The following is a 14,495-nucleotide window of genomic DNA, read 5'->3' on the forward strand; positions in this document are numbered from 1 at the left end:
GGATTGATTTACTCTTAATAAATTATAAGAGATTTTAATTTTTTAACCCAAAGTTCAACTATTTACTTGCTGTTTTCTCTCCCCTTCAACTTGTTTTCAGCTCATATAAGTTATTTTCCTTAAGTTCTGTTTGTTGTGGCCTGATGCTAACAATGTTTTCTGAAAATCTAAAGGAAATATTTTCTTCCAAAATAATACTCTGTGCAGTGTAGAAGGTCTTTTCTTTTGCCTTTTGGCAATTGACCTAACAGATTTTATGGTTTACTGAAACAATTCCTATGCCATTATTATTAATTTTTGGTTTGCTTAGGAAAAAGAAACTGAGATAATTTTTTAAAAAAATTAACGTTATTACATCCATGTATATTTCTGTATGCACTTTGAAAGTACCTGTGACATTGAGTTACAGGCCTTTAACTCCTGGATCTAAAAAGGAGACCAAGATCTGCTAAATCTTAAACACTGACAGCAATTAAAGCCTCATCTTCAGGCCTGGTAGAAGATGCCAATCAAAATAAACTGCATTTCTGAGACATAAGGCCAGAAATCAAAGCTATTCAACTCTTCAAGGCTCAGGAACTACCACAGAAGAGGTAGGCATGTGAGACTATAAGGGCTGATTTTGAGAGATAAAATAAGTTCAGTTTCTCTACAAGTTAATAATTGATGTCTAAGGCACACTGATGCAATACCAGCATATGGTCCCCTGTGTCAGATTAACAAGGTTTTCTTGAAGTGTTAACTGACCCCTTAATAAAGGTTATAAAGGTTATAAAAGGCTTATGGAAGTTGTATCTTATGGTCAAGATTAAAATTTTATAGATTGTTTAAAAATTTTTGAAAAACAAATTTAATTGGCTTTATGCTGTTTTATTTGGGCTTATTGTTTGAAAAATTGACTTACTTTATGATGACCTGTCATATTAAGTGTTTTAAACCTTTGATATTTGACAAACTTTCCAAAATCAAATTACAAGTTATGTATTTTTCTGACCTAATTAATCCTTTAAGATATTAGTTTCCCTCAAGTCCAAAAATGAAATAATTTGACTTATTTGGTATAAAAATTATACAGGAAGCACTGTCAAATATAAAATGGTGTTTGGTTTTCTTTGGGCTGTATTTGTATAAATATGTTATTGGTATGTGCACCAAAATTATGGGAAACTCCTATAATTCTGATATGACCTGCTGTACATTATCAGTAATAATTATAATTGTTATATTAAATTATTGTGTGCCACGGTGGTAACAAATTTTCTTGTCAATTGTGTCTCCGACTATGGCTGCCCTAAAACTTTTTGTCATCCATGGACAACTGTTGTCTCGTTTTAGTCCTCTTTAGAAGATGGTTTTATAATCAGCTATAAAACTCTAACAGGTATTCTTGAATGCAGGTTTCTAATAACTCTGGAGATTGTGACATCACAATGGAGGAAAAGCTTTCAGGACTCATGGAGACCTGAAATGTTCTTGAATATCAAGCAGAACAGGAATTAACTGCATGAACTGAACTAACAGAAGACTGAAGTAATCTTTTTGACTTTTTGCTTAAAATGCTGCTGACCCTTTGTTTTGTTTTTTTTTTCAGTCAAGGAAACTTTTCTTTTCAGCTATTGTCAGCTTTTAACAAGTTAGTATACTCCTGTGAAAAATATTTGGAGCATATTTGTTTCTCTCTACCTGATTTTCTCCGGAATTGGAAACTATCTGTGAGTATTCTTAACTTATGGCAATAGAGTTATTTGCGTAAGTGCAATAAGAATCTGTTTTCATTTGTAACAGGACACAATAAATTTTACCCAGGCTTTTACTTGAATAGTGTGCTGTTCTTTGAGGAATCAAACTTGACTTATGGAGCCAATAAAAGCCCCTTGGGAGAACTGGCCTCACACCTTGTCTACACAGTCCCTGTACAGGGTTCCTGACCTGTGGTAAGTAAAGCATGTCACTTTCTAACAGTTCCAGGAGCCCCAAGTTTATCTTGGAACCTCAAGAGGAGAGGAATTCACCCAACTCTTAGGTATTTGATGGTACAAATCCATGGCTAGGCTAAGCTTTCCAAAAGTCTTATCCGAAATTCCTTCTATGGAACAAAGTTCTGATAGGGACAGTGGACATGGAAATTCTAGGCAGAAAAGGATAGGTCCCTGACAAAACCCCACCTTCAATCTGAAAAACCTTAAACCACGGCCCAAAGGGAGAACTTATATCCCTGTTTTCCTGCTTGAAAGCTGCCTTTTTCTAAACCACTCATGGCCCCATCCTGTCCCATCCTGTGCCTGTGAAGATCTCAGACTGAGCTGGCAGAGGCAAGAAGCAGCTGGACGTTGGGGACTACAGCTGGACGTCAGAGAGAAGCAGCTTGATTGCAGAGGGACAGCTTGATGGCATAACCTTGGAGAAGAATCCGGCTGGATACAGCCTAACTTTGGGGAAGATTACCCACCCACCCCATCCTTTTTCAGCTCTCCTTCCTGCTAAGAGCCACTTTCATTAGCAACAAAATCCCCCATATTTACCATCCTTTGATTGGCTCATGTGACCTCACTTTTCCTGGACACAAGACAAGAGCTTGTGAGCCAAGAGAGCAGATACAAAAGGCTGTCACACTGGCCCTCTGCCCTTGCTGGTGGAGGGCAGCTGCCTCACGCAAAAAGGCAGAGGGCTCACTGAGCTGTTAACACTTAAGCCATCCATGGAAGGCAGAGTTAAAAGAGCACTGTAACATGTACTCTGGGGCTGCAGGGGTGGCAGGCACCTCCACCTAGATGCTGCTGTGGGGCCTGCACAGAGTTTGCTCCTGCCAGCACCCAAAAGCACTCACTCTGGCTCCTGCACCTATTCTCTTGCATGCTTCCTCCCACAAGCAGAGGACTGCAGCAGGTCCCAGCGAGTGAAGTTTGACCTCACTGTGATGCAGTGCCTATTCCAGCACACATGAACTCCAGTTCCTGCCTCATTTGCTTGCATGCTCCCTCCTGCAAGGAGTTGAGAGTGGCAGGCTGAATAAACGAGGCACCCCTGTCACAAGTCCCACAAAGGGGTCAGGGAAACATCCTGCTTCACTTCCATCAAAGCCAATTTAAAAGCTTATGCAAAAAAAAATTATTATTATTACTATGGCTGTGCTGTATACAAATAATCAGGTCAAGTATAATAAAGAAAATCAGCCCTGCCATGATTTGTCTTTAGTAAAAATGGGAAATGGGAGAGAGAAGAATTGTTTCAAAAAATAATAGTACACCTGTTGTTAGATTCTAGTCTTGCCTAATGGTTTTCCATTTTTATTAATATTTACAGTTTGGACTGAATTCTAATTTTTCTTTGCTACAGGTCTTCAAAAGATTGTCTTCAGTTTTTTTTCTTCTTCTTTCCCCCATTTTTCCTGATTTGGAGTCACTGAAAACTCATCTGTGCTTTTGTAAAGCCCTGCGAACTGAAGCTATAAGATTTAAACTTCAGAAGAAAATATCAGCAACCTATTCACATACATGAGCCACTTTCATACCTGCCTACCGATATATGGACCTCTGAGTAATGTGGCCCATATTGATTTTCCAGGATTGTTCTTTTGTTTATTTTTGTTTTTCTCCCTTCCTCCCCTATTTTCTCTTCATAGGACATGAAACTTCACAACCTGCTAAAAATGAACTTTCCTAATAACTCAGGAATTATCTGTCTAGGAATAAACAATCCTAGCCATGAGATATCAGATGAAATTTGATACCAAAGACTGACTTTCTTCTAAAATGCTTTCTTCAAAAGATTTTTAAGAAGAAAAGAGGGGAAATGTGAAAGGAAAATAAACCTGGGGGCCCTGAAATCACTAAGGTAAACGGGAAAGTCAAGCTGGGAACTGCTTAGGGCAAACCTGCTTCCCATTCTATTCCTAGTCACCCCTCTGCCCACTGAGTTAAATGCATATCTGATTGCCTCCTTTGGAAAGGCTAATCAGAACTCTAAAGAAAGCAACCATTTGTCTCTTATCTACCTATGACCTGGAAGCCCCTCCCCGCTTAGAGATGTCCCGCCTTTTCCGGACCGAACCACTGTTCATCTTACATATGTTGATTGATGTCTCATGTCTCCCTAAAATGTATAAAACCAAGCTGTGCTCTGACCACTTTGGGCACATGTCTTCAGAACCTCCTGAGGCTGTGTCACAGGTGTACATCCCCAACCTTGGCAAAATAAACTTTCTAAATTAACTGAGACCTGTCTCAGATTTTGGGGGTTCACAAGGCCATACTGACTTGTCCCCTGTGTGAAGCCCAGCAGGAGCCTTTCACAGCAGGTTCTTTTCACTTGAAGCTTTGTGCATCAGCGCCTAACTCTTTCGCAAGATAAGGGGTCCTACGGAATACCAGCAGACCACCAGAGGGTTACAAGTTCCTGATACCTAGTACAACCTGGGAAAGAGAGCAAAAACCCTTTATTCCTGATGTAGCTTCCCCAATCTCTAGCCAATTGCACCAAAAGCCCAAGAAACTCTTAACTACAAATGCCTTCCTGGGGTGGGGTGTGTGGGAGGGTGGGCAGGCACTTCTCTGGGGTCCTGCATGCACAGCTAGGCTCAAGGTTCAGCTTATAGTAACCTTTTCCTCATTTTAATAGTAAAAACAACCGCAACAAGAAACACACCCCAGGTGGAGATTTCATATGCTAATGATACATGCAATGGGTGTTAGACCACGTGGATCCTGAGCACATGTGCCAACCGCAGGTCTGCCTTTGCATACTTGATCTCACCAGTATTTTATGATTATGTATGTATAGCTCCCATAAAAGGAATTCCTCTTACAGCACTAGCTGCTGTCTCTCCCACTGAGCAGTCCACTCTTCCTCTCAAAGGGTACTTTTGCTTTGCAACAAACTTCTTCGCTTACTCTTGCTTTGGATTTGCTCTGAAATTCTTTTGCACAGCAAATTCAAGAACCTGAACTGGTCGACCGACAACAAAATAACAAAATTCCCTTATATAACATTTGGAGTCTGCCTTAACTGATTTGAATCAAGATGGAATGCAGTAGGATGAGATGTACTTTTTAAATTTGACACAGGAGAGTGAAGAGTATTACCATGATATCATAAGTTCTAAAATCATGGATGAACTTACAAACAACAATACTGGGGCTTTACCTATCCCAAATCATTCCACACATCAAATTGAAACAATGAAAAGCTTCTATTTTATTTTAGTTTGTCTGTGACATTACTAGGGGTTTTACTTATCCCAAACCATTCCATATATCAAATTGAAACAATCAAAAGCTTCTATTTTATTTTAGTTTATGTGTGACACTGGAGCAGTTTGGCACTATGAGTTCATACCTGAAGTCTTACTTTGGAATCATGCTTTGAGAATCCCCTTCTACTGCATTCCCACCTCACCCCCACGAATCAGTAAACTCAGTGAAAATTATCACAAAAAATGCAAAAAACAATAAAAGATTTCTAAATGAAAAGTTTAATACAATATATTTTCTGAACACAATAAAGATAAAGAACTAACAAAATAGAAAAATTCTGGCAAACTTGATGAAACAGAGAGAGAAAGAGAGAGCAGGGAGAAAGCGGGAGAGCATGGGAGGGGCAGCCTCCTACCTTTCCAAGAGAAAAGAATGACTGAAAGGCTGACAGACAAATAATATGTTTGAAAGGGAAATAATGTCTACCTCACTGGGAAGGATATTCTGTAGGCTCAAATCGATTTTAAAAAATGATAAATTTAGAGGATTGGAATAATTTCTTAGCTAGTGGATTACAAATTAATTTGTATTTGGTGCCACAACTGGAAGAAAAAGAAAGCAAGGGAAGGAGTTTAAAATGAACCAGGATGTTTTCACAGAGTCAGCGGGATGGTGATGGGCTCATTGGAAACATGAGGTCCACCATGCTGAATGACATCAATCCCACTCCATGTGTCCTAACAGTCAGCACAGAAGAATGGTCTACAACTGTGGGCCAGTGGTGAAGGGAGAGATGAGCCAGGGCAGTGGGCTCAGCAGCAAGAGGAGGCGCAGCACATGGGGCGGGGGCAGGTGGAGATGACGCAGGTTGGGCGATAGCAAGTGGTGTGGCAGGAGACTCGGCCACAGACTGGACGCAGGCAGCAGCAGGGGCGGCAGCAGCTGGATTCACAGCAGCTGGGGCGACAGCAGCTGGAGATGCAGCAGCTGGGGTGGCAGCAGGTGGGCTGGCAGCACACAGCCTGGCAGCACTGGGGCTTGCAGCAGCTGGACACACAGCAGCTGGGGCGACAGCAGCTGGAGATGCAGCAGCTGGGGCGGCAGCAGGTGGGCTGGCAGCACACAGACTGGCAGCACTGGGGCTTGCAGCAGCTGGACACACAGCAGCTGGGGCGACAGCAGCTGGAGATGCAGTAGCTGGGGTGGCAGCAGGTGGGCTGGCAGCACACAGACTGGCAGCACTGGGGCTTGCAGCAGCTGGACACACTGCAGCTGGGGCGACAGCAGATGGTCCTGCAGCAGGTGGTCTGGCAGCAGCTGGGGCAGCAGCAGGTCTCTTGGCAGAGGTTTTGGCCACAGCCTTGGTCAGAGCACACGGAGCCACAACAGGAGTTGACCATGGTGTCAGAGGGTGAAGGATCTTTTTGGGTTTCCAAGAGAGTGAAGTTCTTGAGTTTGGAAGTCTCCTGGGTCCATAGCCCCTTTATACCCTCCTGAAGGCCCATTGCCACCATGTCATTATTTCCTTGTTATTATTTACCTACTGGAAAACTTAATCATGTGATTACAACATTGTGTGTTTCCAGTTAAATACTCCAAAACAGAGAAAATAACTCATTTCCTTTTCCTGCTGTGCTCGTGTGTTTCCATTGGAAATGCTTGTCATATTTCTTCCTTGGTGGGCGTCACCTTTGTCCCTGGTCTATGCAGTGTCTTTTACAAAGCACTGGTCACAGGACTCTCTGACATTTTGTTTTTAAATGTGACTCTCCCTCCTACCTGTAGATTGCTGTCTGCAAATCATGGGAGACGATTTTTATAATGTGAATGTATCTTTTGTTGTCAAAGAATGTCCTGGTCAGGTGAAATGTTGGAAAGGAATTAAAAGGAAGGACTTATTTGGGGAAGGACGTCCCATCTGTAATGAGGGTGACTCTGATCCCGTGTGTGCATCTTGGGTGGTCGGGCAGATGGTCAGATCCCAACAAGTTCTACACTCTGTCAGATCTTATTCCACAGCCTCCAGGAAAAGTACTTACCCATGACTCACTGCCTTTAATGGGTAAAAACACATTTTGCTGTATGTCTTACAGTATAGGCATTAAGAGTTGGAAGTTTTGATTTATCTTTTTTTTTTTTTTTTTTTTTTTTTTTGACAGAGTCTCGCTCTGTCACCAGGCTGGAGTACAGTGGCATGATCTTGGCTCAATGCAACTTCCACCTCCTGGGTTCGAGGGTTTCTTCTTCATAAGCCTCCCGAGTAGCTGGGACTACAGGTGTGCGCCACCACACCCAGCTTACTTTTGTATTTTTAGTAGAGACAGGGTTTCACCGTGTTGGCCAAGATGGTCTCGATCTCTTGACCTCGTGATCCACCCGCCTTTGCTTCCGAAAGTGTTGGGATTGCAGGCTTGAGCCACCTAGCCACCGACACCCAGCCTGATTAATCTTTGATCATCAAAATTGCATGATGGATTTTTCATTTACAAAAGCATTTGTTATATATGAAGAATATTTAGAATTATTAAGCCTTCAATAACATGCATCCAAGACATTCTATTGGGTACTCTGGGTGTAGAACAGATAAACCCTCATCTTTTTCTTGTAGGTACTTGCATAAGACAGATAGCAAACAGAATTTGGCAGAAATGAAAAGAATTACAATTATTTTCATTAAACAACTAAAATAAAAAATGTATAGTATGTGGATAAGTTCCTTACACCGTCAGGGTATGTATACTACTTGTGAAGTATTGACTATGTAGCAGGCATTGTACCAAATATCTTATATTTGTTTCATTTTCACGCTTTAATACAACCTTATGAACTAGTTTATATTCTTATTAGTCTTTTAGGGGAATACTCAAAATAAGCATTGAAAAGTTAAAACAAACAAAAACTTGTCCAAGGTTAAAGAGAAAGTAAGCCTAATATGTCTTAGTGTAGCCAAGAAAGCCATAAAGAATAAAATTTACTAAGCTTGCTGAAACTGCTTCATCTTCTTGGAATGTTTCATCTTTTTTTGTCCACTCTGCAAACTCCTACTCATGTGTCAAGACCCAGTTAAAATAGTTCCTCCTCAATAATATCTTTCCTGATAAGCTACCCCATTCATTTATCATGATTTCCTGCCTTGTGCTCATAATTTGATACATTCTACTGTATCATAGTCATTTACTTCTGTTATTCCACCACGTGCAATGCAAATACCCTGAAGGCATGGGCTATGACATTTATTCTTGTTACCATGATACTCATCACAGAGAACACTGGTGGTAAGTGTTTGTTGAGTGAAGGAAGGCTTTTTGATGACAAAGAGGCATGTAAGGTCCTTTAAAACTGTATATATCTTTTGACTTCTGGATAAAAGAGAGGAAAACATTCCAAACAAAGAGATCATAATTTCATTTCAGGAAGACTAAACTCATTTATGTGATAGGTAACATGTCCCCTGATAAATAACATATGTGGAAAGTTGTGGAAGTTAAGATTCAATTTATAGAAGGAGACTTGTTTATAGATAACCAGGAATACAGTGTTGAACATGCAAGCCTATATTCACACAGTAAAAAGACAGGAAGGAAGTAAACGCCAAATGGTAGCACTGGTTCTCCTTCACCTCCTGACTTCCTCATTTTACTCTTGTTGATTGAAATAACTATTATTTCCAGTTTGATATCAGTCAGCCAAAAATGTTTGTTGATCATCTGTTGTCTTAACTTAAATTCTACCCAACGGAAACCTTGAGAAAAAGACCTGGGTGCACATAATTTATTTGGGGGATGATCCCAGGAAGCACAAGTGAGGAAATGGAGAAAGTAAGACAGGAAAGGTAGAAAATCCCAAGAGTGTTTGTGTTAATTGTAGGACCCCCACTGTGGGCATCTGGGGATGAACCCCGGGGACAGGCCTGAGGCTGGAGGCACTTGGCCACCATGACTGCACACCTGTAAAATCCTGGAGAGTCAGCTGAGTATTAGTATGAATCATGAGATCAGATAAGATATGAACTTATACTAATCTATAGACTTTTTATACACTAGCAATAATTCTCTTTATAATTTAATGGAGAAAAATCACACTGGGGCCTGTGTGGGGTGGGGGGAGGAGGGAGGGATAGCATTAGGAGAAATACCTAATGTAAATGACGAGTTATTGGGTGCAGCACACCAACATGGCACATGTATACATATGTAACAAATCTGCGCGTTGTGCGCATGTACCCTAGAACTTAAAGAATAATTTAAAAAAAGAACAATGTGCTCACAATTCTCAAGAGTAAATAGAAAAATATGTAAATAAATCTGCCAAGCCTATGTGAAGGAAAGTGTTAATATTTCCTGAAGGACATAAAATAACGTTTGAATAAATGTCAGAACAAGAGATGTGCAACGAAAGCCAAGTTTTCAAATAAATACATACATGTGTTACGCATGCATTTAATGAGGATGTATCTCAATTTGTAACATTAGGTATTGAATGGGATTGGCAAAGACCGTGACAGGAAACTTACTTTTGGTTGCATTCTTTTGTATTGTCTAAATGTTTAAAGAGCATATATTTGTGCATAAATGATCTAAACATCTTTAGAAAATAATAAATGTGATTTATATAAAATTCATAATATTTTCTACAGATTCTGTTAAATATATTTTCTGCTATTATGTTTACATTCTTATTTCTTTCAGGAACTAAAATATTAAAAGTACATTTCAGTCAGTCATTTGAGCTCTCAAATTAGCTATCATGAATTTCAAATTGTTTTGGGGGACAGGCTGGGTTCCCCAAGAAGCAGACACTGAGATGGAGAGCAACATGCAGGAGGTTTATTGAAGCATGCTCTTGTGATTAACACTGGGGAAAGGAGGGGAGGGGAGGGGAGGGGAGGGGAAGGGGAAGGGGAAGGAATTAACACTGGGGAAAGGAAGGGAGGGGAGGGGAGGGGAGGGGAAGGTGAAGGGGAGGGGATTAACACTGGGGAAAGGAAGGGAGGGGAGGGGAGGGGAGGGGAAGGGGAAGGGGAGGGGATTAACACTGGGGAAAGGAAGGGAGGGGAGGGGAGGGGAGGGGAAGGGGAAGGGGAGGGGATTAACACTGGGGAAAGGAGGGGAGGGGAGGGGAGGGGAGGGGAGGGGAAGGGGAAGGGGAGGGGATTAACACTGGGGAAAGGAGGGGAGGGGAGGGGAGGGGAGGGGAAGGGGAAGGGAGAGAAGGGGAAGGGGAAGGGGAGGGGATTAACACTGGGGAGAGGAGGGGAGGGGAGGGGAGGGGAGGGGAGGGGAGGGGAAGAGGAAGGGAGAGAAGGGGAAGGGGAAGGGGAGGGGATTAACACTGGGGAAAGGAGGGGAGGGGAGGGGAGGGGAAGGGGAAGGGGAGGGGATTAACACTGGGGAGAGGAGGGGAGGGGAGGGGAGGGGAAGGGGAGGGGAGGGGAGGGGAAGGGGAAGGGGAGGGGATTAACACTGGGGAAAGGAGGGGAGTGGAGGGGAGGGGAGGGGAAGGGGAAGGGGAGGGGATTAACACTGGGGAAAGGAGGGGAGGGGAGGGGAGGGGAAGGGGAAGGGGAGGGGATTAACACTGGGGAGAGGAGGGGAGGGGAGTGGAGGGAAGGGGAAGGGGAGGGGATTAACACTGGGGAGAGGAGGGGAGACGAAGGGCGGGGAGGGGAGTGGAGGGCAAGGGAAAGGAGGAAAGGGAGGGGAAGGGGTGGGGAAGGGAAGAGGAGGGGAGGGGAGGGGAAGGGGAGGGGAGGCACAGCACAAGGGGCGGGGACAGGTGGAGATGACACAGGTTGTGCAATAGCAAGTGATGTGGCAGGAGACTCGACCACAGACTGGACACAGGCAGCAGCAGGGGCAGCAGCAGCTCGATTCACAGCAAGAGGGGCAGCAGCTGCTGGAGATGCAGCAGCTGGGGCGGCAGCAGGTGGGCTGGCAGCACACAGACTGGCAGCACTGGGGCCTGCAGCAGCTGGACACACAGCAGCTGGGGCGGCAGCAGGTGGTCCTGCAGCAGGTGGTCTGACAGCAGCTGGGGCGACAGCAGGTGGGCTGGCAGCACACAGACTGGCAGCACTGGGGTCTGCAGCAGCTGGACACAGAACAGCTGGGGTGGCAGCAGGTGGTTCTGCAGCAGGTGGTCTGACAACAGCTGGGGTGACAGCAGGTGGGTGGGCTGGCAGCACACAGACTGGAAGCACTGGGGCTGCGTGGCATCTTTGAACTGCACATAGTAAAATGCAAGAGGAAAGAAATGATTTAAAGGCGGGATTCATAATTAAAAGAGAAACAGAACATAAAGATGTAGAAAATGTGCAGACTGACCATATAAAGAATGAAAAAGCATGCAAGGGTGTGGCCAAGTAATGCTTTGTTACAAGGATTGATATGAATAGAAGGAAGCTAGGTGCTGTTCATCAAATCAATGGGAGAATGGCTCTGAAGGCATTTCAAAGATCTTTGAAGCTGTCCCTCCCATCACAGGCTCCAAATAAGAGAATCTTGAGGTCAGAAAGTGCTTGGTACTCTCCACATTCTAGCACAGTGCCCCTTTGCTGCTCCAGTTGTGGCTCAAGTGGGCTTAGATGAGACTTGCGCTGCTGCTGCAGAGGCCACAAACCGTGAGCCTTGGTGGCGTTCATGTAGTACTGACTGTAGATACACAGACTGCAGGAGTTGTGGGGCCATGGTGGTCCACCTAGGTTTGAAAGGATGTTTCTGACAGCCTGCCATAGGGGTGTAGCCACAGCAGAGAAGTTCTCCTAGGGCCATGCTCAGGAAAACAGCGGATCAGAGCAGCCACTGAGACCCTAGAACTATAGAACTATCAGCCTGCAATACTAGCCTGAGAGAGCTGCAGCAGAGACTCCAGTCAGATAGCTGCTGTATGGGCTGAGCCCAGCAAAGCCATGGGGCAGGGCTATCTGAGGGCATTTGGGGCCTAACACCAAGGCCCCAGGCAGCCCTGCCCCATGGCGGGCACATCCAGGAGGCAGCACATGGAGTCGAAGGTTATTCTCCAGTCTTAAGATTTAATGCTGTCTTCCCTGTTAGACTCACCTGGGGCCAGTTACCCTTTTTTGTTTCCTGTTGCTCCCTTTTGGAATGGGCCTGTCTATCCTATGCCTCTCCCACCATTGGATTTTGGAACTAGATAACTTCTTTAATAGGTTCACATATGGAGGAGAATTTGCCTCAGGGTAAGTCCTGTGTTGAGTCTCATTCATATCAGAGTCACATGACACTCTTACATTTACATTTTGACTTTTAAGTTGGTGCTGGAACAAGTTAATACTTTGGGACTATTGGAATAAAATGAATATATTTTGTATATGAGAAGGATATGGATTTGGGGGGCCAAGGGTGGAATGCAATGGTTTGAATGTGTCCCACAAAGTTCATGTGTTGGAAACTTGATCCACAATGCAGCAGTGTTGGGAGGTGGGGCCTAACAGGAGATGTTTGGGTCATGGTGACACCACCCTCATGAGTGAATTAATGCCGTTATCACAAGAGAGGGTTCCTTATAAAAGGATGAGTTTGACGCCTTCTTTCTCTGTCTCACCGTCTCTTTTCCCTTCCACAGTGGGAAGACACGGTATTCCTGGTTATCTATAACCAAGTCTCATTCTATAAACAGAATCCTAACTTCCACAACTTTCCACATATGTTATTTATCAGAGGACATGTTACTTACCATAGAAATAAGTGTAGTTTTCCTGAAATGAAACTCTGATCTCCTTATTTGGAATGTTTTCCTCTCTTTTATCCAGAAGTCAAAAGATATATACATTTTTAAAGGACCGTACATGCTTCTATGTCATCAAAAAGCCTTCATTCACTCAAGAAACATTTATCACCGGTGTTCTCTGTGCTGAGTATCATGGTAACAAAAAGAAGCGTCATAGCCCATGCCTTCAGGGTATTTGCATTGCATATGGGGGAATGAAAGAAGTAAATGTCTATGATACAGTAGAATGTATCAAATTATGAGCACAAGGCAGGAAATAATGATAAATGAATGGGGTAGCTTATCAGGAAAGACATTATTGAGGAGGAAATATTTTAACTGGGTTTTGACAAATGAGTAGGAGTTTGCAGAGTGGACAAAAAAAGATGAAACATTCCAAGAAGATGAAGCAGTTTCAGCAAACTTAGCAAATTGTATTCTTTATCGCTTTCTTGGCTACACTAAGACATATTAGGCTTACTTTCTATTTAATCTTGGACAAGTATTTTGTTTGTTTTAGCTTTTTAATGCTTCTTTTGAGTATTCTGCTAAAAGAGTAATAAGAATGTACACTACTTTATAAGGTTGTATTAAGGAGTGAAAATGAAATAAATATAAGATATTTAGCACAATGTCTGGTACATAGTCAATACTTCACAAGTAATATACATACACTGAAGGTGTGTGGAACTTATCCACATACTATACATTTTTATTTTAGTTGTTTAATGAACATAATTGTAATTCTTTTCATTTTTGCCAAATTCTGCTTCTTATGCGTGTGTCTTATACAAGTACCTGCAGGAAAAAGAGGAGGGTTTATCTGTTCTATACCCAGAGTACCCAATAGAATGTCTTGGATGCATATTATTGAAGGCTTAATAATTCTAAATATTGTTTACATATAACAAATGCTTTTGTCAATGAAAAATCCATCATGCAATTTTGATGATCAAAGATAAATCAAAACTTCCTACTCCTAATGCCTATACTGTGAGACATACAGAAAAATGTGTTTTTACTCCTTAAAAGCAATGAGTCATGGCTAAGTACTTTCACTTGGAGTGGTGGAATGAGATCTGACACAGAGTTTATAACTTCCTTGAGATCTGACCATCTCCCCAACCATTCAAGAAGCATACACGGAATCAGAGTCATTTTCATTATAGATGGGACATCCTTCTCCCAAATGAGTCCTTCCTTCTAATTCCTTTCCAACATGTCATCTGACCAGGACATTATTTGACAACAAAAGACACATTCACATTATAAAAATTGTCCCCCATGATTTGCAGAGAGCAATCTACAGGTAGGAGGTAGAATCACATTTAGAAATAAAGTGTCAGAGTCCTGTGACCAGTGCTTTGTAAAAGACACTGCATAGACCAGGGACAAAGGTGACCCCCACTAAGGAAGAAATATGACAAGTGTTTCCAATAGAAACACAGGAGCACAGCAGGAAAAGGAAATGGGTTATTTTCTCTCTTTTGGAGTATTTAACTTGAAACACACAATTATGTAATTACATGACTAAGTTTTCCAGTAGGTAAATAATAACGAGGAAATAATGACGTG

At 42.6% G+C, this 14,495-nt stretch overlaps 1 protein-coding gene and 1 pseudogene across 2 annotated transcripts; both read right to left on the minus strand.

Annotated features, from left to right (window-relative positions):
• Window positions 1-5,454: 5,454 nt before the first annotated feature.
• On the minus strand, window positions 5,455-6,650 carry LOC129017894 (keratin-associated protein 4-11). Of its 2 annotated transcripts, XM_054458807.2 has the most exons (2): window positions 6,420-6,592; window positions 5,494-6,344 (listed from the first exon to the last, which is right to left on the minus strand). In XM_054458807.2, the coding sequence occupies exons 1-2, from the start codon at window positions 6,590-6,592 to the stop codon at window positions 6,005-6,007; spliced, it is 513 nt and encodes a 170-aa protein (XP_054314782.1). In that variant the 3' UTR covers window positions 5,494-6,004. The 2 variants fall into 2 exon arrangements, with proteins under 2 accessions (XP_054314780.1, XP_054314782.1); XM_054458805.2 differs by having other exon boundaries at window positions 5,455-6,650.
• Window positions 6,651-8,449: 1,799 nt separating this feature from the next.
• On the minus strand, window positions 8,450-11,962 carry LOC129017596 (keratin-associated protein 4-12-like; annotated as a pseudogene).
• Between the last annotated feature and the right edge of the window lie 2,533 nt (window positions 11,963-14,495).

Source organism: Pongo pygmaeus, chromosome 19, assembly GCF_028885625.2.
Source record: "Pongo pygmaeus isolate AG05252 chromosome 19, NHGRI_mPonPyg2-v2.0_pri, whole genome shotgun sequence".
Classification (NCBI taxonomy): Eukaryota; Metazoa; Chordata; class Mammalia; order Primates; family Hominidae; genus Pongo; species Pongo pygmaeus.